The sequence below is a fragment of the Channa argus genome, chromosome 9, assembly GCF_033026475.1.
Source record: "Channa argus isolate prfri chromosome 9, Channa argus male v1.0, whole genome shotgun sequence".
Classification (NCBI taxonomy): Eukaryota; Metazoa; Chordata; class Actinopteri; order Anabantiformes; family Channidae; genus Channa; species Channa argus.
Genome location: NC_090205.1, coordinates 2,154,042 through 2,178,918, shown reverse-complemented (window position 1 = coordinate 2,178,918; position 24,877 = coordinate 2,154,042). Strand labels below are relative to the sequence as shown.

General features: G+C 36.9%; 5 protein-coding genes and 1 pseudogene across 5 annotated transcripts; all 6 read left to right on the top strand.

Annotated features, from left to right (window-relative positions):
• Positions 1–3,677: 3,677 nt before the first annotated feature.
• Positions 3,678–5,117, top strand: LOC137132861 (olfactory receptor 11A1-like). The gene has a single exon (XM_067515873.1). It carries the CDS (start codon positions 4,164–4,166, stop codon positions 5,115–5,117), a length of 954 nt encoding a protein of 317 aa, XP_067371974.1. The 5' UTR covers positions 3,678–4,163.
• Positions 5,118–9,476: 4,359 nt separating this feature from the next.
• Positions 9,477–10,489, top strand: LOC137132860 (olfactory receptor 11A1-like). Its single transcript, XM_067515872.1, has one exon. It carries the CDS (start codon positions 9,566–9,568, stop codon positions 10,487–10,489), a length of 924 nt encoding a protein of 307 aa, XP_067371973.1. The 5' UTR covers positions 9,477–9,565.
• Positions 10,490–11,671: 1,182 nt separating this feature from the next.
• On the top strand, positions 11,672–12,634 carry LOC137132855 (olfactory receptor 11A1-like). Its single transcript, XM_067515865.1, has one exon. It carries the CDS (start codon positions 11,672–11,674, stop codon positions 12,632–12,634), a length of 963 nt encoding a protein of 320 aa, XP_067371966.1.
• A 1,773-nt stretch (positions 12,635–14,407) lies between these two features.
• Positions 14,408–15,346, top strand: LOC137132854 (olfactory receptor 11A1-like). The gene has a single exon (XM_067515864.1). The coding sequence runs from the start codon at positions 14,408–14,410 to the stop codon at positions 15,344–15,346; it is 939 nt and encodes a 312-aa protein (XP_067371965.1).
• A 3,686-nt stretch (positions 15,347–19,032) lies between these two features.
• Positions 19,033–19,965, top strand: LOC137132853 (olfactory receptor 13C2-like). Its single transcript, XM_067515863.1, has one exon. It carries the CDS (start codon positions 19,033–19,035, stop codon positions 19,963–19,965), a length of 933 nt encoding a protein of 310 aa, XP_067371964.1.
• Positions 19,966–23,191: 3,226 nt separating this feature from the next.
• On the top strand, positions 23,192–24,118 carry LOC137133576 (olfactory receptor 6N2-like; annotated as a pseudogene).
• Positions 24,119–24,877: the final 759 nt, after the last annotated feature.

The window sequence follows — 24,877 nt, the reverse complement described above, 5'->3', positions numbered from 1 at the left end:
TAGTCTGATGTCACCTGGTTTATTTTTCATGTCGATTACATCCCTGTTTGTTACAGTTTCTAGTCTGTCCTGTGACACCTTTTAGATTATTCGTTGTGCAATGTCTTCTCGGTCCGTCCCCAAGGTAGTTTTTTTTTTGTTTGTTCACGTCTGTTTTTGTTCTGCTTCCCTTTTCTGTATTATTCCCTAATTGTCCCAGTCCAGTTTCTAGTTAGCCGCCCCAGTTATTTAGGCTCTGTCTTGTATTTAGTTCTCTCCTGGTTTGTGTTTCTTTGTTATTTGTAATATAACCTTTAGGTCCAAGACAGCGTTTGTCCTTGATGGAGGGATTTTGTGTTTACCTCTTTTGATGTCCCATGATCTGTAATAACTTAGTTTTAATATCTGGCCCCCTTTTCCTTTGTTTGCCAGCCTTGTCTTCCACCATTTCTTAGTTTTTGTATTGTGACCACACTTGTATCCTGATTTTGTAGCCTGTCTTTACTAGCCCTGGTCCACTGTCATATGTAGTGTTCAGGTTGCTTTTTCACTGATCCCAGCTCCTGTGTATATTTTCTGATACTTTCTTCCCTCAGTCCTAGTTTTGTTTAGTTCCTTAGCTCAACTAATATGTTTGTGTTCTGAGTCTACTGTCTGTCAGCTTAGTCCCGTTAAAAAACGCTAAAGGCAGACTTGTTTAGACTAGTCTCTTTTTTTAGTAAATAGTCGCTTATATAGCGCTTTTATCCAAAGTGCTTTACAATATTTATCCCCTTGAAATTTTTTTCACATTTTGTCACTTTGCAACCACAAACATAAATATATTTCATTGGGGCTTTGTGTTAATAGACCAACACAAAGTGGTACAAACTTGTGAAGTGAAAAGAAAATGATAAACGGTTTTCAAAATATTTTACAAATAAATAGCTGAAGTGTGGTGTTCATATGTATTCAGCCCCCCCGAGTTAATACTTTGTAAAACCACCTTTTGCTGCAATTACAGCTACAAGTCTAATGGGGTTTGTTTCTACCAGATTTGCACATCTACAGAATGAAACTTTTGCCCATTCTTCTTTGCAAAGTAGCTCAAGCTCAGTCAGATTGGATGGAGTGTGTCTGTGAACAGCAAATTACATAATTGGATGTAGGTCTGGACTTTGACTGGGTCATTGTAGCTCTGGCCGTATGTTTGTGTTGTCGTCCTGCTGGAAGGTGAACCTCCTCCCCAGTCTCAAGTCTTTTGCAGACCCTATCTCAGACATGCCCAAAGTCCGGCTCCCGGGCAAAATGTGGCCAGCGTTCATATTTCCACTGGCCCGAAGCCTCTGTCATAAAATCAATAATATATGTCCCGCCAGTACTGTTGTCCATAGTATAAAATGCACGCGTAAAAAAACAATTTTATATTTCACCACAAGATGGCAGTAAACTTGTGGCCGAACTCTCGCGACCCCGTTTTGCGCCTGATCTGTTTTTTGCCCATTTCTAAAATGGCAGCTGGAAGGAAGAAAAGGAAAGTTGACAGCGAGTGCCGCCGTTTCCAGGACAAGTGGAAATCGGAATATTTTTTTTAGTGAGTTACGAAACAACTGTCTCTGTCAAGAGACTGTGGCTGTGTTCAAGGAGTTAATATAAAGAGACGCTACCAGAGGAAACATGCTAAACAAGCTTAACTGGGAACGAACGCAGTTAAAAATTGAGGCAACTTGAAGCTGGTTTAACGGCACAGCAGCGTTTTCACAAGAGCCACTGAGTCGAATGAAAATAGCACAAAGGCAACGCTGATTGCCAAGAACTGCAAACCTTTTACTGAGGGTGAATTTATTAAAGACTGCGTGATGAAAATGGTAGAGAACATGTGTCCTGAGAAAAAGCAACAGTTCGCCAATGTTTTCCTGGCTCGTAGCACTGTGTCACGGAGGATTGAAGAAGTTTCATCTGATATTAACAGACAGTTGGAGGCAAAATGAGTGGAGCTTGAATTTTCTTCGTTAGCCTGCGACGAAAGCACCGATGCATCCGACACCGCTCAGTTACTGATTTTTTTGAGAGGAGTGGACAGTGAAATGAACGTGACTTGACCTCCAGAGACTTAAGGACCAAACAAGAGGGACAGATTTCTTTGATTCTGTTTTTTCCGCCGTAGATGACATAAAACTAAAGCGGAATAAAATCACGGGGATTATTACGGATGGATTATCAACTCTGGTGTGTAACAAAGTCAGCGAAGAAGGAGGTAAAGCTATAAAACTCCATTGTATTATTCACCAACAAGTTCTATGTGCCAAACATCTGAAATATGATCACGTTATGAAACCGGTGATAAAGGCTATTAATTATATTCGCTCCAAAGCCCTGTGTCACCAGTTTCAACAATTTCTACTGGACATTCAGGCTGAATACGGAGATGTTGTGTATCACACTGATGTTAAATGGCTCAGTCGGGGGTCTGCACGGCATCGTTTCTACTCTCTTATAGAGGAAATTGGACAGTTCTTGGCAAAAAAGGGACAACCGATGCCAGAACTAACCGATCCTGTTTGGCTGGCTGATTTGGGATTTTTAGTCGACATAACCCGACATCTGAACGTCCTGAACACGAAGCTTCAGGGGCAAAATGCAGTGATAAGCCAACTGCATCACGTATCAAAGCCTTTCGGAGCAAGCTGCTACTTTTCCAAAGCCACTTGTCACAAACGCAGCTCAATAACACACATTTGTTATTTCTGCAAGAAATAATGACCCGATTTCCAGCGCACAACTTCAATGCGCAAAAGAGGAGGTAAATGAGGAGTTGAGCCGCAAACATCTCAGCTCTGGCTGAGGAGTTTCAACAGCGTTTCAGGGATTTTGCAACTATTGAAGAGGAGATCACGCTTTTTTCCTCTCCTTTTTCCGTGGATCCCAGTGACGTTCGAGTCCACCTGCAGTTGGAGCTCAGTGAGCTGCAGTGTGACACGGACTGTCGCAGCCGGCACCAACAAGTTCCCCTTGTCAACTTTTACCAGCAGCTGGATGAAGACAGGTTCCAAGAGACTCGAACATTTGTTAAGAAAATGTTGAGCTTATTTGTCTCGACATACTTGTGCGAGAATTCATTCTCAGTTATGAACATGAATAAGAACCGAAGCACCGATTTTGAGCCAGACCTGCCCAGTTTACTGCAGTGGAGATCTCAGTATCACCCTTCACATTAATGTAAACATGTTATTTGTTGATTCTGTTGAATAAAGGTTTGAGTTTGAGTCAAATTTCATCAAATACTTGCATTCACTTTATTTTTTAACCTACATTTATCCAGATCCAGATCTACCTAGCAGCAGAAAGCATAGTAAAACAAAGCAAAATAAAAGGAAATACAAAAAAGCAACCCCCCCCCCCTCCCCCATCAGTGGCATGTACAATTCATGCTGGCCCGTATGACAATCTTTTTACGTCAATATGGCCCCTGAGCCAAAAATTTTGGGCACCCCTACTCTAACTGGTATTGTTCTAAGATTGCCCTGTATTTGGCTCCATCCATCTTTCCATCAACTCTAACCAGCTTTCCTGTCATTGCTGAAGAAAAGAATCCCCACAACATGATGCTGCCACCAACATGTTTCACGATGGGGATGGTGTGTTACAGCATGGGTGACTTACAGTTTTAGGTTTCAGCCACATACAGCGTGTGGGTGAGACCAAAATTGAACTCTTTGGCCTAATGCATTTTTAGGTCCCCCAAATGTCTTGTGGGAACTTCTTATGGTTTTCTTTCAAAAATGGCTTTCTTCTTGGGAAACTCTTTTAAACTCCCCCCTGCTTAATTTAAACATGTTGTTTAAATTAAGCAGGGGGATCTGGGGAAGATCTTGTTTTTAGTGACATATTAAACATCATCAGCATAAAGATGATAAGTTACAGAAAGGACAAAATGGGACACACATCAAACAATGCTATAGCATCCGGCCTCTAAGGAATATTATAAACATATCTGGATCTATTTTGATAGCAAGGTTAATAAGCTCCATGGAGGATGAAGCATTATGATAAAAACTTTCAAACCTTCCAGCAGTTCACTTTCTGAATTTTGCAGATGAACATACATCAGGTACAATAAGTAAGAAAGGCCAGTACAGTGTACTTGTCTGCTGTTTTGGTAATGTGAATGTTTTTCTATTTAGCATTTACTTTAACCAACAGTAATGGATCATGAACTTAATGTAACATATATAACAATGCGTGGATACGTGGATGTGCACAAATATAAGTATGTTTATTTTCTTATTACATTTACAGTATATATTCTCATAATCTGCTTAAATATCACCATCATATCTCTGATCTGGATTCACAAAAACCTCCATGAGCCAATGTACATTTTCATTGCAGCTTTGTTACTGAACTCGGTTCTTTTTAGCACCTCAATGTACCCAAAGCTCTTAATTGACTTTTTATCTGAAAAACAGATCATATCATATTCAGCCTGTCTCTTCCAATTTTTTCTATATTACACTTTAAGTAGTTCAGAATTCTTACTGTTAGCAGCCATGGCCTATGACAGATATGTGTCTATATGTAAACCTCTGCAATATCCAACTATTATGAGAAAATCCAGGGTGAGTATTTTACTGGTTTTAGCTTGGTGTGTATCTGCTTGTCATGTTACAGTCCCATCAATACTGAGTGCAGAGACTAATCTTTGTAACTTTAATATAAAAGGAATATTTTGTAACAATGCAATATATGAACTTCAATGTGAACAATCAAGAGTACTAACTGTATATGGTGTTATTGCTTTAATAGATCTTGTAGTCCTCCCAGTCTTCTTCATAGTTTTCACATACACTAAGATACTTCTTATAGCTTATCGAAGTAGTAGAGAAGTCAGGAAAAAAGCTGCAGAGACCTGTTTACCTCACCTGCTGGTTTTATTCAGTTTCTCCTGTTTGAGTGTATATGATATCAGTATAGCTCGAGTGGAATCCAATTTATCAGCAACTGCACGTTTAATAATGACATTACAAGTAGTTTTGTACCATCCTTTGTTTAATCCACTCATATATGGGCTCAAAATGAAAGAAATCTCTAAACACCTCAAACACTTGTTCTGTCCAGCCAAAAGTCAACTTGCAGACAGGTGCTGCATTTATTTCTAGTAAGCAATAAAGACTTTTGCATATTAATGTTGACCTTAGATTTTGAAATAACTGATCTCTGATAATCTTGAGTAAAAGCAATTTTTAATTACAAAATAGACTTTTATTTTTGTAACTTAAAGGCAAATGAGTTTACTTAAAGTCAAGTTGCTTGATTGTGTTTCTGCCAAAAAAAAAAATTTTGTGTTGCCTGACTTTTTTCATTCACTGATACACGAGCTGACACTCTAATTAAACATTTTTAATTTTCAAACTGTGGCCAAAACCTTTGTGATTGAAAAACGAGAAAAATTTTTTGTGTGTGTTTACTTAGCAAACCATATTGTTGTTGTCAAGTAGCTAGCTTACCTTACCTGTACAGGTAGGGAGGATCTCTCTAAATTGCATTTAAAAGATTTTCGCCAGTGGTGTGACAAAAAATACATAATTTTATCATTTCTAATGAAAAGGTACACACACCACAGAGGGTCATGTTTGTAATCTGTACTACAAGCAAATGTAAATAAGTAATGAACAAAAATATAAAAAAACAAAAAATAGAGCATTAGTTGGGAAATAGGCACCATTACATTAAAAAGAAAAGTGAATAAAATTATAAAATAAAGTTCTGTATTTTTCCACTTCTAAAGAAAATGTGCAATATGTTTTATTTTATTTACTAATATTTTATCCCATAATATTTAATTTTGTGATTTTGATTAGATGGTATTTTTACTTTTGTTAGGTATTTTTTATATTAATACAAAAACATGGTAAAAGTATAAAGAAGAATCTATAAATATTAAAAATGAATGAAGCTGCATGAAGGAAAATTGCAGAAATAATCAAAATCTGGAAAAATAAATCGATACCGTTATTGAAACTAATATTTTGCAAATGTGTTACTTGTCTCTATGCTCTAGTCTCTGTCGCCATAACAAGCCACCTTCTAGCAATCAGACCACAGTGTGCAATATATTCACAATATTGTAAAGCAGCAGAGTGACATAATACGGTGCATGAGTGCTAAAATACAAACTACTTTGAGGAAACTCTCGCCCCTTTTAAGTGACAAAACACTAGTGATGAGAGTCACATTTGCTACTTAAATGTGGACCTAATTTTAAACAATTTATGTATTTATGTATCATGAGGCAGTTGTCCACAGACCACAGGATGATGAGGCTAACTTCATAAATTAACAATAAGGATTATGTTGTTTTAAAAACTAAATAGGCTTAGGACAAAGAACCTGAATAAACCATGTTCAAATCTTCCATTGTGGAATAAACTGCTTTGAGCTTTGGCTAGAAGGATCTTGGTGCCTGTCTAGGCAGCAACCTGAAGACCTGCTGGTGCATACCAGTAGTGAAGTAAACTAACATTTGCTCCTAAATTATTTAATTTGGTTTTTTTAGCTCTTTATTGTTTCTGTTGTAGTGTATATTGTTTGTCTTTTCCAAGTTATTTTATTGTAAAGCACATTTTGAAATCTGTTCTTGATAGGTGCCATATCAACTAAATTAGTTTGTAATACAGGACTCTATCGTTACATTTACATTTAGTCATTTAGCAGATGCTTTTATCCAAAGTGATTTACACCTGAGGTACAAGGCAGCAATATCTAAGTCAAGGAGAAAAACATCAAAGCAAAGTCCTATCAGATGTTTTTCCGTTTCACGAGATCCAAGTGTAAGAAAGAGCATAAAGTTAAGTTTGCTTGTTTTTTTAATAGATTTAAGTGCGTAGAAAAGTGCAGAAGAGTTCTGTCTTCAGCAGTTTTTTTGAATATTGGGAGTGAGTTTGGTGAGTTTGCAGAGTTTGGTAGCTCGTTCCACCACTGTGGAAGCCAAAGAGTCTTGCTTGATGTCTTCTGTGCGGTGCTGGGACGACCAGATGTTGTTCGTTGGCAGACCGCAGCAGACGGGAAGGATTGTAAACTTGAATGAGTGAGTTGAGGTAAGCGGGAGCTGTCGAGTTAACCACAATGTAAGCAAGAGACAGAGCTTTGAACCTGATGCGAGCAGCTACAGGAAGCCAGTGTAGAGATCTAAAAAGTGGTGTGACATGGGTCTTTTTGGCTGATTAAAAATGAGGCGAGCTGCTGCGTTTTGGATCATCTGCAAGGGTTTGATTGTGGATACTAGTAACCCGATCAACAAAGCGTTGCAGTAATAAAGACGAGATATGACCAGCACCTGTACAATGAGTTGGGTTGTATATTCCGTGAGGTAGGGTCTGATCTTCATTATGTTGTAGAGGGCAAATCTGCTGCCCTAGAGACTGAGGAGATATGGTCCTTAAAGCTCATTTGGTCACCGATGATGACCCACAGATTTCTGGCCGACTTAGTGGGGACAACCACTGTAGAAACAATCTTTATGCTGATGTTGTGTTGCATTGAAGGTCTGGCTGGTAAGACAAGGACTTCAGTCTTGGAGAGGTTGAGTTGACCCATTTCTGCCTGTCTCTCTCTCATCCAGGCAGAGATGTTCGAGAGACAGTCAGAAATGCGTGATGAGACAGTGGAGTCGTCCGGTGGAAAGGACAGGAATAGCTGTGTCTCATTAGCATAGCAGTGATAGGTAAGACCATGTGAGCGTAAGATAGAACTCAGGGATGTAGTATTGACAGGAAAAAAGAAGAGGACCAAGAACTGAGCCCTGCGGCACACCAGTAGAGAGGCTATCAGAGTGAGAAATATGCCCCCGACAGGATACCTTGAAGGTTCATCCCAATAGGTAAGATGGAAGCCAGGACAGAGCTGATGCAGAGATGCCTAAGTTAGAGATTGTGAACTTTCAAATCTTCTTGTCCACACTCTAAGGCTGCAGATAGATCAAGTAGGATTAAGACAGAAGACTGACCTGCGGCTTTTATAGCCCACAGAGATTCCACATCAGCAGTGCCTTTTCTGTGGAGTTGACTGAAGACTGATCTTTCCATGGTCTTGAAATGGAAGAAGAGAGATGGGTCTGTAGCTCACAGATCAGGTCCGTGAGCTACGGATCAGAAGCTGAGGGATGACCAGGTCTAGAAAAAATGGGGCAGAGACTATCTGTATTGCAGATAGTCCAACTGTACCTAACTGTACTGCAGAGGCTGTCTGCGGCTGCATCTGTATTGTGGGTGGGGAGGTGGTGTGGTGGGGGCAGAGTTGCCATGACCAGTGAAGAGAAATATTCTAGATTAAGAAACCTGAGATTGTGGTGGAATGTGGTAGGAGAATGCAAAGGTCTAGTGATGAAGACTGTGAAGAAGTGACCCAATAAATGCAGAGGAGCGACTGAGATGTTGTCTGTGGTGCAGGTCCAAGTGACAATGAGGTTCAGGATGTTGCCAGCTTTGTAGGTTAGGGGGGTGGAGACCAGTCTCAGGTCAAACATATTCAGAAGAGCAAACACTTCCGCCACCTGAGGTTTGTCCAGGTCGATGGTCAGGTCTCTCAAGATGATAAGAGGAGTACCGTCTTTAGGGAAATGGGACAGCAAGATGTCAAGCTCAAAACAGAGGTTTCCCAGCTGGCCCGGTGGTCAATAGATCACAATCTCATGAACTGTAATTTGTGCCGTAATCCTAATGGCATGATATTCAAAGGATAACAGATGGCTGCTGTGGGTGAAAAAAGAAACGACCTGATGAGCGAGGAGCGTGAGAGATGGCAAAATTAGTGGAGAGGGCAGCTGGGGTGGCCATGTTCTGTGGTGTGATACAGGATGCAGTGCAAGCAGCTGAACAACTGAATGTGTAGCAAAAGCTGGAATAAAGTCGGCCTTGTTCACTGCAGACTGGCAGTTCCACAGGGCAAGAGAAGAAGAGACTGGTGACAAAGTGGTCTGGGTGAGGGGGCACAGGTGGGAAACATGACGTCTTCTAGTAGAGCACCATGTCCTGAGTCTCTGGATGAGAACAGGGATCTGTTGATAATACACAGATAAAGTTAACCAGCCTGCCGGTGTAGAAAAGCCTTATGGTGAAACACAGTGAAGAAACAAAGGAAGTACAAGAAGTTACAAATAACGTGTGTTACATATTACTTACATACTCTTTTACAGCTTGGATAGGACTGCTAACCTCAGGGGTTCATGAATCAAAACATACATTTCTAAATTAAGCAGGGGGATCTGAAGAAGATCTTGTTTTTAGTGAGATGTCAAACACATTCAGCATAAAAATGGTAAGTTACAGAAAGGACAAAATGGGACACACATCAAACAATGCTATAGCATCCGGCCTCTAAGGAATATTATAAACATATCTGGATCTATTTTGATAGCAAGGTTAATAAGCTCCATGGAGGATGAAGCATTATGATATAAACTTTCAAACCTTCCAGCAGTTCACTTTCTGAATTTTGCAGATGAACATACATCAGGTACAATAAGTAAGAAAGGCCAGTACAGTGTACTTGTCTGCTGTTTTGGTAATGTGAATGTTTTTCTATTTAGCATTTACTTTAACCAACAGTAATGGATCATGAACTTAATGTAACATATATAACAATGCGTGGATACGTGGATGTGCACAAATATAAGTATCTTTATTTTCTTATTACATTTACAGTATATATTCTCATAATCTGCTTAAATATCACCATCATATCTCTGATCTGGATTCACAAAAACCTCCATGAGCCAATGTACATTTTCATTGCAGCTTTGTTACTGAACTCGGTTCTTTTTAGCACCTCAATGTACCCAAAGCTCTTAATTGACTTTTTATCTGAAAAACAGATCATATCATATTCAGCCTGTCTCTTCCAGTTGTTTCTATATTACACTTTAAGTAGTTCAGAATTCTTACTGTTAGCAGCCATGGCCTATGACAGATATGTGTCTATATGTAAACCTCTGCAATATCCAACTATTATGAAGAACAGAATTGTTGGTATCTTTCTGGTTTTAGCTTGGTCTTTACCTGCCTGTCATGTTGCAGTCACAGTTATAATGGTTACTCAAAGTAAACTGTGTAACTATAGTATAAAAGGAATATTTTGTAACAATGCAATATATGAACTTCAATGTGAACAATCAAAAGTACCAACTATGTATGGTGTGATTGCTTTAATAGATCTTGTAGTCCTCCCAGTCTTCTTCATAGTTTTCACATATACTAAGATACTTCTTATAGCTTATCGAAGTAGTAGAGAAGTCAGGAAAACAGCTGCAGAGACCTGTTTACCTCACCTGCTGGTTTTATTCAGTTTCTACTGTTTGAATGTATATGATGTCACTATAGCCCGTGTGGAATCCAATTTATCAGCAACTGCACGCTTCATAATGACGTTACAAGTAGTTTTGTACCATCCTTTGTTTAATCCACTCATATATGGGCTCAAAATGAAAGAAATCTCTAAACACCTCAAACACTTGTTCTGTCCAGCCAAAAATTAACTTGTAGAGAGGTTGTTGTAAAAGGTGATCTGTTATTAAAAAAAGGACAAATGGTTAAAAAGGAGTTTGAAGCTGAATTTCATATTTGTAACATCATCAATAATTTTGGAGCTCTGAGGTAAAGATGTCAACATTTATATATTATTAAATATTTCAGCAACACACATTATGGTGAAGGCCTAAACATCCGTGTTTCCCTGAAATGTTTCTTTTTCATTTTATTGTACTTTACAGATTGTAATTCTTCAGCAGTGGACTAAAAGTCAAGTTTCTTGATTGTTTCTGCCAAAAGAAAATGTTTTGTGTTGCCTGTCATTCACTGGAGCAACAGCTCACACTCTTATTTTTCACTTTAAACTGTGGCGTAAACCTGTGTGATGGAAATTTTGTGTGTTTACTTAACAAACTATATTTTGGTTTTCAAGTAGCTATGTTCCATTACCTGACCAGGTAGTGAGAATCTCTATAAATTGCATTTCAAGGCTTTCCACCAGTGGTGTGACAAAAAACTGTATTTTATCACTTCTAATGAAAAGGTACAATATGTTTAATTATTTATATTTCATTTTATCCCTTGCAGATATTGTGATTTTCATTCCAGCTTTAAGAAGACAAACTTTTATTCGTCCCACAGTGGGGATATTTCCAACATTTAGAGATAAATGTAAATATTTACATATTTTGGTAAAAACCTTAGGACGTGTACAATACAATAATACTGTACAACATGTGATATTTAAAAATCCTACGAGTGCCTGGACTAAGCTGGAATGAAAGACAGCACAGGTTCTAATCCTGTCAGCATATTCTGACTTGTATCTCTAAAAGCTCTCTCTACTAAACAGATAGTTCACTGCCCCTGAATTGGCTGCATTGTTCAATAAAACAAGAGAAAAACAAGCTACATGAACAGTAGGCTCTAAAGACACACACCATCTAGCCATCAAAACAGGGAGGACTCATGCAACATTTTGTAACTCGTGGCCTTCAGGGTGTTGATGAATTTCTTTACATTTCATAATCTGTTTCGACAGAGAAATTAATGAGATCCATGGAGGGGGAAGCAACCAATAAAAACTCGCGACACTGCCAAACAGTTCACTTTCTAAATGCTGCAGATGATTAAACGTGTTGCTTGTTAGTCTGAGTTATATTGCTGAACAATTATTTTAAACAACATTAATGGATGATGAACTTAATGTCACTTATTTCACATTTCATGGACATGTTGATTTAAACAAATACAGATTTCTGTACTTTTTCATCATGTTTACAGTTTATGTTCTAATACTCTTCTTTAATGTGTCTATTGTGTGTCTGATCTGGATTCACAAAAACCTACATGAGCCTATGTACATTTTTATTGCAGCTTTGTTAATTAACGCTGTTCTTTACAGCACTAACATCTACCCAAAGCTTTTGATTGATTTTCTGTCTGACAAACAGATCATATCATATTCAGCCTGTCTATTTCAGTTTTTTGTGTTTTACACTCTAAGTGGTTCTGAATCTCTACTGTTGTCAGTCATGTCCTATGACAGATATGTGTCTATATGTAAACCTCTGCAATATCCAACTATCATGAGGAAAACCAGGGTGAGTATTTTACTGGTTTCAGCTTGGTCTGTACCTGCCTGTCACGTTGCAGTCACAGTTATACTGGTTACTCAGAGTAAAACGTGTAACTTTACTATTCAAGGAATATTTTGTAATTATGCAGTTTATGGACTTCAATGTGTACAATCAAGAGCACTGACTATATATGGTATAGTTCCTTTATTAGATCACATAATAGTCCCCCTGCTCTTCATAATTTTCACATACACAAAGATACTTATTATAGTTTATCAAAGTAGTAGAGAAGTGCGAAAGAAAGCTGCAGAGACCTGTTTACCTCACCTGATAGTTTTAACTAGTTTCTTCTGTTTGTGTGTTTATGATATCACTGTTTCTCGGATGGAGGCCAATTTATCAACGCTTACACATTTAATAATTACATTACAAAAGGTTTTATACCACCCTTTGTTTAATCCGCTCATATACGGCCTCAAACTAAAAGCAATTTCAAGGCATTTGAAGGCACTGTTGTGTCCAAAGAAAAAAACAGGACTGACCGCAGCCTTTAAGGGTCAAGAGTTTTGCTGAGGGCCTTTATCCAAATTACTGCCATTGTATTTGCTGTGTGAATAAATTCTGCACTATGATGCATAATAATGTTATCGTCCAATGTAGTTATCAACAGTACAACAATGCTGCTAACAACATACATTCCATTCATTTTCACTGTATTGTGATTATAATGACATTTCATACAGATAACTTAGATTAAATCCATATTAATAACCACACACAATGAGTATAACACGTGAACATTTTCACACTATTTTATTTATTGATCATTTGGATTAAACCTACCCTTGCCATCTAGAACTGCCTGCTACTATTTGCTGCTTTTTTTAATTTTTTAATTGACTTTTAACAATTTTTAGTTGAGTTAAATCTTCCTTTTAATGCCCTCACTGGAAATATTGTTGAATGTATAAACTCCCTGTTATAATAAACTTGACAGACAGAAAAAATATTGTAATATTTACTGAAAATAAAATTGTAGTAGAAGTTTTAAAGAAGCTGGACTCTAATTTCACTGATTTCACACATTGCAATAAGTGTAACAGTTTCATGTTTGAGGTGCAAAAAGACAGATTAATAGGCTAATAAGTCTACTGAAGAAAGTTTAAACAATTACTGAAAGTAGCACATGGCACATTGATCCTCACGCTGTCATACGTCTTTTCTTCCCTTTTCTCTTTGCTTCTGATACATATGTTTATTTGGAACTCGAAACATATCTGACAGCCAACTGTCTGTCAGTGTGTGTTTGGCTTTTCATGTTTGCCTCCTCAAGAAAATATAGACCAAAAAAATAAGTAAATATTAAATGTTAAATGGTTACTGGTACCACAAACCATTCACATCTGCTCCTCATTCACACACGCACACACAGCACGGGGGATGTTGACATCTGTACAGGACAAGGTGGGGATCAAACTGTCAACCCAGATTAGTTTTTATTTATTTACACATTAAAATAGATAGAGGTAATATATTTTAGTAAACATGTCAGTGTGTATTTATAATATGTATTTGTGTACAGAAACCTTTATGAAAAAAATCCAGGTACCATCACAATGGTATGTATTCAAGAGAGGGTCTCAAGTATGACGAGGTGGAGAGCACCAGTGCGCCCACACCTACTGGTTGAACAAACCAAGACAGACGGTTCTGATCCTGAACTGACTAAACTGAAGGGACCAGTTCCATCCACCTAACACCTAATAACCTGCCTCTGCACAACATGGAAGCTCTTGTAGGGCAACAACAGACATACCAACCGCTGCACTGCCTGGATTGGCTACAAAAAAGCCTATGATTCGAGTCTTCATGCTTGGAACTGTACAACATCAACAGGACTAGTCTTCATCAGGAAATCAATGAGGATGTGGAAAACTACCTTAGAGGCCAATTTCAAGCCAAAAGAACAAGTCAATTTCAAGTGCAGTATTTACCAAGGAGATGCTGTGTCCCTGCTGCTCTTCTGCATAGGCCTGCATAGGAAAGATTAAACTGCTGGTCTCCAGGGTTTGATGAAATTATCAGCATATTCTCTGTTTTAGAATAGAATTTGATGTAGAGTTTAATGAGATCCATAGAGGGCGAAGCGATCTAATAAAACCCTTCCTCAGACTCAAACCGTTCACTTTCTAAATTTTTGTGGGTGAGCATAAACTGATCACCTTCAAGGTCTTTGAACTACTAAGAAACTCTAGTACAGGGTGAATGTTAATAGTACTGTAAAGGTTTTATTCATGCTGGTTATGTTTCAGATTTATTTCTGAACATTTAGTTTAGACAATGTTAATGGATAATGAACTTAATATCACTTATATTACACTTTATGGATATGTTGAACTGAACAAATACAGATTTCTATATTTTTTCATCATGTTAATGGTATATGTCCTTATAATCTGCTTTAATGTCTCTATTGTTTGTCTTATCTGGAAACACAAAAGCCTCCATGAGCCTATGTACATTTTCATTGCTGCTTTGTTATTGAACTCTGTTCTTTTCAGCACTAACATCTACCCAAAGCTTTTAATTGATTTTTTATCTGAAAAACAGATCATATCATATTCAGCCTGTCTCTTTCAATGTTTTTTATTTTACACTTTAAGTGGTTCAGAATCTCTACTGTTGTCAATCATGTCCTATGACAGATATGTGTCTATATGTAAACCTCTGCAATATCCAACTATCATGAGGAAAACCAGGGTGAGTATTTTACTGGTTTCAGCTTGGTCTGTACCTGCCTCTCACATTGCAGTCACAGTTATACTGGTTACTCAGAGTAAATTGTGTAATTTTACAATTAAAGGGATATTGTGTAATAATGCTATTTATGGACTTCAATGTGTACAATCAAGGGTAATTACTATATATGGTGTTATTCCTTTATTAGATCATGTAATAGTCCCCATACTCTTCATAATTTTTACATACACAAAGATACTTGTTATAGTTTATCAAAGTAGTGGAGAAGTCAGGAAAAAGGCTGCAGAGACATGTTTACCTCACCTGATAGTTTTAACTAGTTTTTTCAGTTTAAGTGTTTATGACATTATTATAGCTCGAATGGAGGCCAATTTATCAACACTATCACGTTTAATAATGACATTGCAAATGGTTGTGTACCACCCTTTGTTTAATCCGCTCATATATGGTCTGAAAATGAAGGACATTTTTAAACACCTCAAACAGTTGTTCTGTCCAGCAAATAACAAACTGGTAGACAGGTAAATTATGTTGCATTTGTTTCGAGTAGACAATACATTTGAATGGTAATGAAAATGGTAAAGTGTACTTTGGGCCTAAACATTTATATATTAATAAAACACTGTAATAACTGATCATTTATCTGTTATTCAATAATTGTTTTACTCAGCATAATTGAATATATATTTTTCTTTTTCTAACTTGTATTATAATTGCAAATAAAAACATGTTTAAAAAGTTGCTCTGTCCAGCCAAATCCATCTGACTTGAAAGCACTGATTTGAATTCCTGATGGTCACTTTAATACAAAGTTTTACACTACAAAATTTTTTTCTGTTCATGGAAAAAGTAAAAAGTATATTGACTTGATGCCTGTAATAATTACTGCAGTTCTTCCTTCAGCTCCCCCGTCGGTGTATGAGTGTGTGTATGTGATTGTAAGTCTTAATGGGTGAAGAAGCAGTGTAAAGCGCTCTGAGTGTATATATATATATATATATATATATATATATATATATATATATATATGAAGGACATCCGGTTTAACAAAAAATTTAATAAAACAAATGTGCCAAACAACGTGCAGAGAAATGATTCCCTGATGGATCCTTACAGGGTAAGTTGAAAGGACCATCAAAACAGTTTTTTGCTAATTGAGTCTTGTCTCAATGACAAGTTGTACAAAACAAATTAAAAAAACTTATTTTTATCTAAAGATGTTAATGGCTGTCTGTCACTGAGATCTGCATTTCACACAGCATTTGTCCATTAATTCAAATCAATGGCTTATCTGAAAACAAAATTTTAAAATTGCATTTTAATGTCTGTTTGAGTATTTGGGTACAAATCTGGGCTGGTGTTGTTCTATGGTTTTCATATATGTGTGATCATCTGCAGCAATTATTCACCAATAGGGTTCCAGTAAAGGGATGTGTTGGCCTGTTAAAGACTGCAATGAAGTATGCACTCGTGTATCCTCAGTTATCTGTCTTCAAACATCAGTTCTTAATCTCATAATGAAACAAATGTCTTTGGGACGATCCTCAAAATGGAAGGTTGAGGATCTAGGAATGATCGAATAAGGAAATTGGGATCGACTCAGCGTCCTGGTCAACTTGGCCATGTAACCAGGAGGAAAGCTGCTCTACCAACTGACCTCTAGCTCCCAATATGAGTGATGTCACCACAAGTTCATGGCTACTAGTCCTGCAGTGAAGGAGGTGTCATGGTTACGGTCTGCTTACTGCTCATTCCTGTCCACTTTGTTGCTCTGCTCCCTTGCCATCTACCACCACCTCCTGCTCTTTCTTCTCAGTTTTCACCACCGTGACTCTGCTCGACCAGTCTCAAGCACTAGGTTTCCATTTTTTTTCATCAGCTGTCGGTAAAACCTAAAAACCTACCATTTCTCCTATGCAGTTCTAATTTGTTGTCTAATTTGAATGTATCCCGATTTTTTATTTTTTTTTGCCTGTTTTTTAACTTTGCATCGACTTATTTGGACTTTGGCCTTTGATTTTTTTTTTTTTTGATGTTTTTGTTAGATTTCAGGTTTTTGCTTGTTGCTGTGTTTCCACATAAATTTTGCCTCTTGCTATTTCCTCTTGAACTTTCTGTATGGACTATGCACTAAGTAACCCTTTGCAGGTTTAACATTTAAAATGTTTTCTATCTGCATTTTGATCCTCTGTGCCTGATAATTTTACATTTTTGTGACAAGACAGCAAAGCTGCAGAATAGAGTTCACACCTCTTCAACCTGTAAGGTCCTGGATGATTTATGCTTTATGAAGTTGGATGCATTCAACCTAGTGTCCTATTTTTTGTTTCTAAAACGTGTTCAAGCTCTAAACCATCTGGTACTGATGTTGGCAAAGCTCATATGTAGTTTTGAGTGGAGTCTATCCCAATTGTCGCTGGGTGAGATATGGTGTTCACCCTGGACCGTCTTTATCAGGTCAGACAGCTGCAGCGTCTGCAGCAGTCGTCTTCTTCTTCTTTTTCGCTCCCTTTAGGTGTCACGACAGAGGATCATCCATTTCCATCTTACTCTGTCCTCTGCGTCTCCCTCTGTCACACCAGCACAAAAAAGGACTAACATATAACTGTCCGACAATTACCTGTTGAAAGCAGTTTTTATCATGTTGTTTTACAACCCCAATGTCAAAAAAGTTGGAACATAAATAAAAACAACATGCAATGATTTGCAAATCTCATCAACACATATTTCATTTATAATAGAACATGACAGATGTTGAAACTGAGACATTTTAGTGTTTCATGGAAAATACTAGCTCATTTTGACTTTGATGGCAGCAACACAAAAGTTAAAAGTAAGGCTGGAAAAGTAGTTGCTGCAAATCAAAAACTAATGGAGGAGCATTTGACAACTAATTAGGTTGATAGCAACAGGTCAGTAACATGTCTAACTATAAAAGGCAGAGCCTCTTAGAAACAATTTTAGAAAATGTTTTGTTAGAAAATAGAAGACATGTGAAAAAATGTTTTGAATCTTGAATCACAACAGCATGGCTTTGCAGGAGAAGAGTCCATGTGCTGAACTGGCCTGCCTGCAGTCCAGACCTTTCACCAATTGAAAACATTTGCTGCATCATAAAAAAAAAAATCAGTGAAAAAAGGCCCAGGACTGTTGAGCAGCTCGAATCCTGCATCAAACTAAATTGGCACAACATTCCTGTCCTAAACTCCATCAACTTGTCTTCTAACTCCCCAGATGTTTATGACATTTTAAACGAAGATGGGATGTTACACCATGGTAAACATCGCCCAACTTCCAGCAAATTCAAATATATTATTATATAATATATATATAATATAATATATTATATAATATTTTCCATGAAATGGTAAAGTGTCTCATTTTAAACATCTGATATGTTTATGTTCTATTGTGAATAACTTAGGGTTTGATGAAATTTGCAAATCATTGCTTTCTGTTTTTATTTCTGCTTTATGCATGGTCCCAACGTTTTTTGAATTGGGGTTGTAGAAAGGTGGAAAACTAATTTATAATAACAGTTACAGAGTGACAGAAGGAAATGAACAAAGAGGCAGAAAACAAACAACATTAGTTCAGCATCAAACTACTATATTTATCAGATCTGAAGGTGGTGGTAAGAAACATGCTGCAGCAAAGCCAATAAAAAGATTATTTTGTCCAACTTAAGCCAATTTGTAGGACGTTTGAATCTTTGAGAACTTCTCCTGGCAAAGTTCAGTGATGCTGATGATATGATAGTAGAGGCTTTAATGAGATCCATGGAGGATGCTGGAGCCTGATAAAATCACTGCAGAGACACAAACAGTTCTTCAGAAAACAATTTTGCAGAACAAAGCACAACAGATAAGTGTCACTGCATGGGAATGAAAATCTAATATAAGCTGTAATTTATAGAAATGTTCAGCATGAAAACTTTCATACTATGTAACTATGTCATCTTTTTGTCGCATTTGCTAACGTTAGTCAGTAGCTTCACCTTTGTGATTGTTGTGGCCTCTAATGCCTGATTTTGTAACAGTTTTTCTGAAAGATTGTGATTCATGGTGCAGTATTTTCAAATTCACAGTTTGCACAGAATTCTCCAAGACTGGTTGAATTAACTGTTCTGAACACAACATTGTGAATTCCTGGAGGAACTGATTAGTCAGCATTAGTTTTTCTGACACTGGTTACGGTTTGTTATCATTTTAATGGATGCTGAATCAAATCTGACATATATAACTGTTGATGGACATGTTGAATTGTCCAAATATAGATATGTTTATTTTGTGATAGTGTTTACAGCATATATTGTAGTAATCTGCAGTAATTCTACTATTGTTTGTCTTATTGTTATTGACAAAAACCTCCATGAGCCTATGTACATTTTCATTGCAGCTTTGTTACTGAATTCTGTTCTCTTCAGCACTAACATTTACCCAAAGCTGTTAGTTGACTTTTTATCTGAAAGGCAAATCATATCATATTCAGCCTGTCTACTTCAGTTTTTTACTATTTACTTTTTAGGGTGTTCAGAGTTCTTACTGTTAGCAGTCATGTCCTATGACAGATATGTGTCTATATGTAAACCTCTGCAATATTCAACTATTATGACAAAAACCAGGGTGAGTATTTTTCTGTTTTTAGCTTGGTTTTCATCTGCTTGTCATAATGTTGTCCCAGTTATTCTGAGTGCTCAAACTAAATTGTGTACTTTTACTGTAAAAGGGATATTTTGTAACAATGCAATTAATGGACTTTACTGTGTACAGTCAAGAGTACTCAGTATATATGGAGTGGTTGGCTTATTCAACTTTGCAGTCCTCCCTGTCCTCTTTATAATTTTCACATACACTAAGATACTTATCATAGTTTATCGAAGTAGTACAGAAGTCAGGAAAAAGGCAGCAGAGACCCGTTTACCTCACCTCATAGTTTTAATTTGTTTTTTCAGTTTGAGTGTATATGACATCACTGTAGCTCGAGTTGAAGCCAGTTTATCACAAACTGTGCGTTTAGTAATGACTTTACAAAATGTTCTGTACCATCCTTTGATTAATCCACTTATATATGGGCTCAAAATGAAAGAAATCTCTAAACACCTCAAAAGATTGTTCTGTCCAGCCAAAATCATATCACACTGATTGGTGAACATTCCTGAAAGTCATTCAGACAGTGTATCTGTGTCTGTCTGTTCTTTTAAAGCCTGTTTGTTGATTCACATGTCAGAGGTGGATTTTTGACAGAATGAATTTAACAATTGTTTGCAACAAGTTAGATAAACCTAAAATCACTTTTAACTGGTTGGGTCATTTTCTTATTATTCATCAGTTGTTATAAGCTAGACTTCATCTATAGAACACAGACTCTAAACCATAAAATCCTAGAGTTTTATGTTTTACAGTAAGAATGGTCACTTCACTTGGTCGGAGTTGAAGTTGCTGAACTTGAGTTGATTGAAAATATTTATTCACCAATTAAATAAAAATGTTCAGAAACAATGCCAGTGTAGTAGTACACTTTGTCAGCATGTATAGTTTGATTTATCTTTTCATTCGTCTTTACAGGGAAAATACAACTACACATTATTATAACTAAACAACTAATGTCGTGTTTATAGGACATATAGTTTGGCTTTTAGATTACCTTGCAACAACCTTGCATATTTTAACAATTAAAATCTGCAAAAACAAAAAAGTTAAAAGCAACAATCAACATTTACAAATATTTCTGTCCATGTGCATATGCAACTCCACACTGACAGACAGTATTTAAACAAAGTACACAGTGTGAATCCATCAAACCAGCCAAAGCCGGTTAATGTGTCTGTTGTTTCAGCTTTGTAGTGAAAACTGAGTTCTGACTGTGATTTAAATCTAAAAGTATTGTGTTCTTTAATTGTAAACCTTTTCTGAAAAAGGTGACTGAGCCAAAGTAGTTCTGCACCTTGGAGCTCTACAGTTTTCAATTCCTGCCCCTCTGGCCTTCACACCTTCAAGATTAAAGATTGAAGATTTTAAGATTCAAAACTTGTTATTCATTCATGGCAAGTACAAGTACGCATGTGAACGAGATTTAGATGCATTTCCTCACGAGGTAATGTCAGAGGACAGAGACTAAAAATAAGATAATAAAGTAAAGTATCTTACTGCACATGTGCTACAGAAATCACTGAAAAGACTCGATAATTACTATGATGAAATAAACATAATAGACATAAGTGTATAAGATGAAGGAAGGTGTTTAAGACGGTGGCGATGTTGTACAGCCTATAGACAGTGGCACTAAAGAAAAGACAGGAGGCAGAGCTGGAGGTAGCAGAGCTTAAGATGTTGAAGTTCTCTTTGGGAGTGACGAGGATGGACAGGATCAGGAATGAGGACATCAGAGGGACAGATCATGTTAGATGTTTTGGAGATAAAGTCAGAGTTTTTTTCGGTACACAATGATGAGCGATTTTAGGGACTTGGGGACTCATAGGAGATTGAAGTAAGATTTAAAAGATCAATAATTACTCCAGCAAGTTGTTTAGCACTGTCCCTGAGTACCTGGCCTGGAAAAGCTTTCGGCCCGCAGCCTTGTATTGATTGACTTTCTGCACCATGCGTCTAACACCGCTTGTGCTCAGTGCCCAAAGTCGGTCCCACACATGACTCTTGCCAAACACTCCTGGTGTCACAGCTGTTAAAGTGATCTTTGATACATTTGTCTGTAGCTGATTTCTGCCTTTTTTATGCCCTTCTTGAGGTTATATCTGACAGTAATGTACATTACTGGCTTACCAGATTTAGAGCTTCATTGCGTGCTCTTGTTCATCCATTGTTTCTGATTAACGCACTTTCACGTCTTTTCCACTGTAACATCTTCTACACATTTGTGCAGTGTACAGTTGCTGTGTATTACTAAGGTCTGGCATTATTTTGTGGCTTGCTGCTTCCATAAACAGCTTCCAGTTTGTGTGATACAAGTGGTCCTGGAGTTGCATCATGGTATCTTTTGGCCAAATCTTGACAGTTTGGATAGTGGGTCTTAACTTGTGGATAAGGGGCCTGTGTGCTAGCATCAGAAACAGGTAAAGGTGTTCAGACTGTCTAAGAGGAGGGCTAGGTAAGGCTTATAGTGAGCCTTTAATGTTAGTGTCTATATGGTCCAAAGTCCTAGAGCCTCTGGCAGAGCACATGCTGATGCAATTTATAGAGCACTGTTTGCAGAGCTTCCTGATTTAAGTCTGTCAGTATTATGAATGCTCCGTCCTGCTGCTTGCTAATAGCTATGTGTAGCTGTGCAAGTGCTAACTTCGCATTAGCTTGTGGTGGAATTTTTACAGCTACAATGATGACAACAAAGAACTCCCAGTGTAGATAAAACATTGTACATTTTACCCGAGATACTTCAGATCTGGTGAACAACAGCTCTCAACTGCAGCTTGGTTGGTACATCAGTTGCAGCTGCAGTAAAGAAGTTCTCCTGCTCTTCTCAACGGAATCTAGAGTACGATGGATAACATCGTACACTAGATTCCGTCATCAGGATAACATATGGCCAATTAGCTCTGCTGTTAACCAAAGTAATTTAAATCATTCATTTTTAATACGTTCTCCCAATTTATGATTTTCAACTCATTTTTAACATAACGTAAATCCTGTTTGTTGAATGTTTACTCTGCGTCCAAAAAACAAGTTCTGTAATTGTTTTTATGTTAATTTTCTTACACAGTGACATCATTAGTTCAGCTTTATGCTACTCCACTGATCTGAAAGTTAAGGGTAATGCATAAACAAGCTGCAGCAAAGCCAATAAAAACATTGTTGTTTCCAACTTAAGCCAAACTTTAAGACGTCCGATTCTGATGAAATGTAAGTAGAGGCTTTAATGAGATCCATGGAGGATGATGGAGCCTGATAAAATCATTGCACAGGCCCAAACAGTTCATCACATAAATTCTGTAGACAACACAACACACAACAGGTCCTTGTCAGGTAATTTTATGTCAATAATAATTCAATATAAGCTGTTATTTATAGAAATGTTCTGCATCAAACCTCCTTTAACACTTTGTCAACAAGTTGGCTTGATGTGTCATCCTTTTGTTGAATTTGATAACATTATTCAGTTCACCCAGGATTTCAAGCTCGGTTTTATGATTGTTGTGGCCTTAAATGCCTGATTATGTGACAGCTTTTCTAAAACATTGTGATGCATATTGAAATGTTTTTTGGTGTTTAAATGACAAGGTTGCACATAATTCTCTAAGATTAGTTAAATTAACTGTTCTGAACACAATTTTGCAAAAACAATTGTGAAGTAATGGAGGAACTGATTAGTCAGCATTAGTTTTTCTGACACTGGTTACGGTTTGTGATCATTTTAATGGGTGCTGAATCAAATGTGACATATATAACTGTTGATGGACATGTTGAATTGTCCAAATACAGATATGTTTATTTTGTGATAGTGTTTACAGCATATATTTTAGTAATCTGCAGTAATTCTACTATTGTTTGTCTTATTGTTATTCACAAAAATCTCCATGAGCCTATGTACATTTTCATTGCAGCTTTATTGATTAATTCTGTTCTTTACAGCACTAATATCTACCCAAAGCTGTTAGAGGACTTTTTATCTGAAAGGCAAATCATATCATATTCAGCCTGTCTACTTCAGTTTTTTACTTATTACTTTTTAGGGAGTTCAGAGTTTTTACTGTTAGCAGCCATGTCCTATGACAGATATGTGTCTATATGTAAACCTTTGCAATATCCAAATATTATGACAAAAACCAGGGTGAGTATTTTACTGGTTTCATCTTGGTTTGCATCTGCTTGCCAGATTTCAGTTCCAGTTATTCTGAGTGCTGAAAGTGAACTGTGTACTTTTACTATAAAAGGAATATTTTGTAACAATGCTATTTATGGACTTCAATGTGTCCAATCTAGAGTTCTTATAATATATGGTATATTTGCTTACATAAACTTTGCAGTCCTCCCTCTACTTTTCATAATTTTCACATACACTAAGATACTTATCTTAGTTTATCAAAGTAGTAGAGACGTCAGGAAAAAAGCAGCAGAGACCTGTTTACCTCACCTCATAGTTTTAATTTGTTTTTTCTGTTTGAGTGTATATGACATTATAGTAGCTTGAGTTGAAGCCAGTTTGTCAAAAACTCTGCGTTTAGTAATGACTTTACAAATGATCCTGTACCATCCTTTGTTTAATCCACTTATATATGGGCTCAAAATGAAAGAAATCTCTAAAGACCTCAAAAGATTGTTCTGTCCAGCCAAAATCATCTGATATATTAACTGATTTCTGAAGATTCCTGAAGGCATTCAGACAGTGTATCTGTGTCTCTCTGTTCTGCTAAAGCTTGATTGTTGACTCACATGTCAAAGGTGGATTTTTGTCAGCATTACAGTGACGTTTGTTTGCAACAAATTCGATAAAGCTCAAATCAATTTTTAGTTGTCAGGTAATTGTCTTATTATTCAAAGGTGATTAGTTATTGTGAGCTAGTCTTCATCTATAGAACACACACTCTAAACCATGAGACATGGTGTTTTCTATTCATTAACATTACGTTAATATCTAACTTTTATATTCACTAAGTTCACTAATAAAATTTATATTTTTAAAGAAACAATAATGGTATATTGGTAGACTGTCAGCATGGATTGTCTGATATTTGAACGTTTTATAAAAGAGACACATTGTTGCTTTTCACAATATTACAGTCATTAAAATTTTTTACTGATGTTGGTACAGACAAGGCCCAAAAGCTCAGTTGTTCATGTAGAATGAAAAAGCGGCTCTGAAATATCAAAGGAAATTAAATCTGCTGATTTCTAGTAAAGAAAATATTGTTAACATGTCTACTGTGTCCAACTAAGGCTTTATGTTTATACAACTTAACTGATTTACTTTCATCTTTGTACCAACTGATGTGGTTAAAAGAAATTAGTGTCTGTTATTTTATTTTATTGTTTTTATGATTAACATTTATATGAGAGATATGTGTAAGAGCATTACAGTAATAAATACATTTCTCATTTAGGT

Bases quoted from the DNA above. Each gene is read 5' to 3' on its own strand.
- LOC137132853 (XM_067515863.1), top strand. From the start codon at position 19,033: ATGGATGCTGAATCAAATCTGACATATATAACTGTTGATGGACATGTT.
- LOC137132860 (XM_067515872.1), top strand. From the start codon at position 9,566: ATGGATCATGAACTTAATGTAACATATATAACAATGCGTGGATACGTG.
- LOC137132861 (XM_067515873.1), top strand. From the start codon at position 4,164: ATGGATCATGAACTTAATGTAACATATATAACAATGCGTGGATACGTG.
- LOC137132854 (XM_067515864.1), top strand. From the start codon at position 14,408: ATGGATAATGAACTTAATATCACTTATATTACACTTTATGGATATGTT.
- LOC137132855 (XM_067515865.1), top strand. From the start codon at position 11,672: ATGGATGATGAACTTAATGTCACTTATTTCACATTTCATGGACATGTT.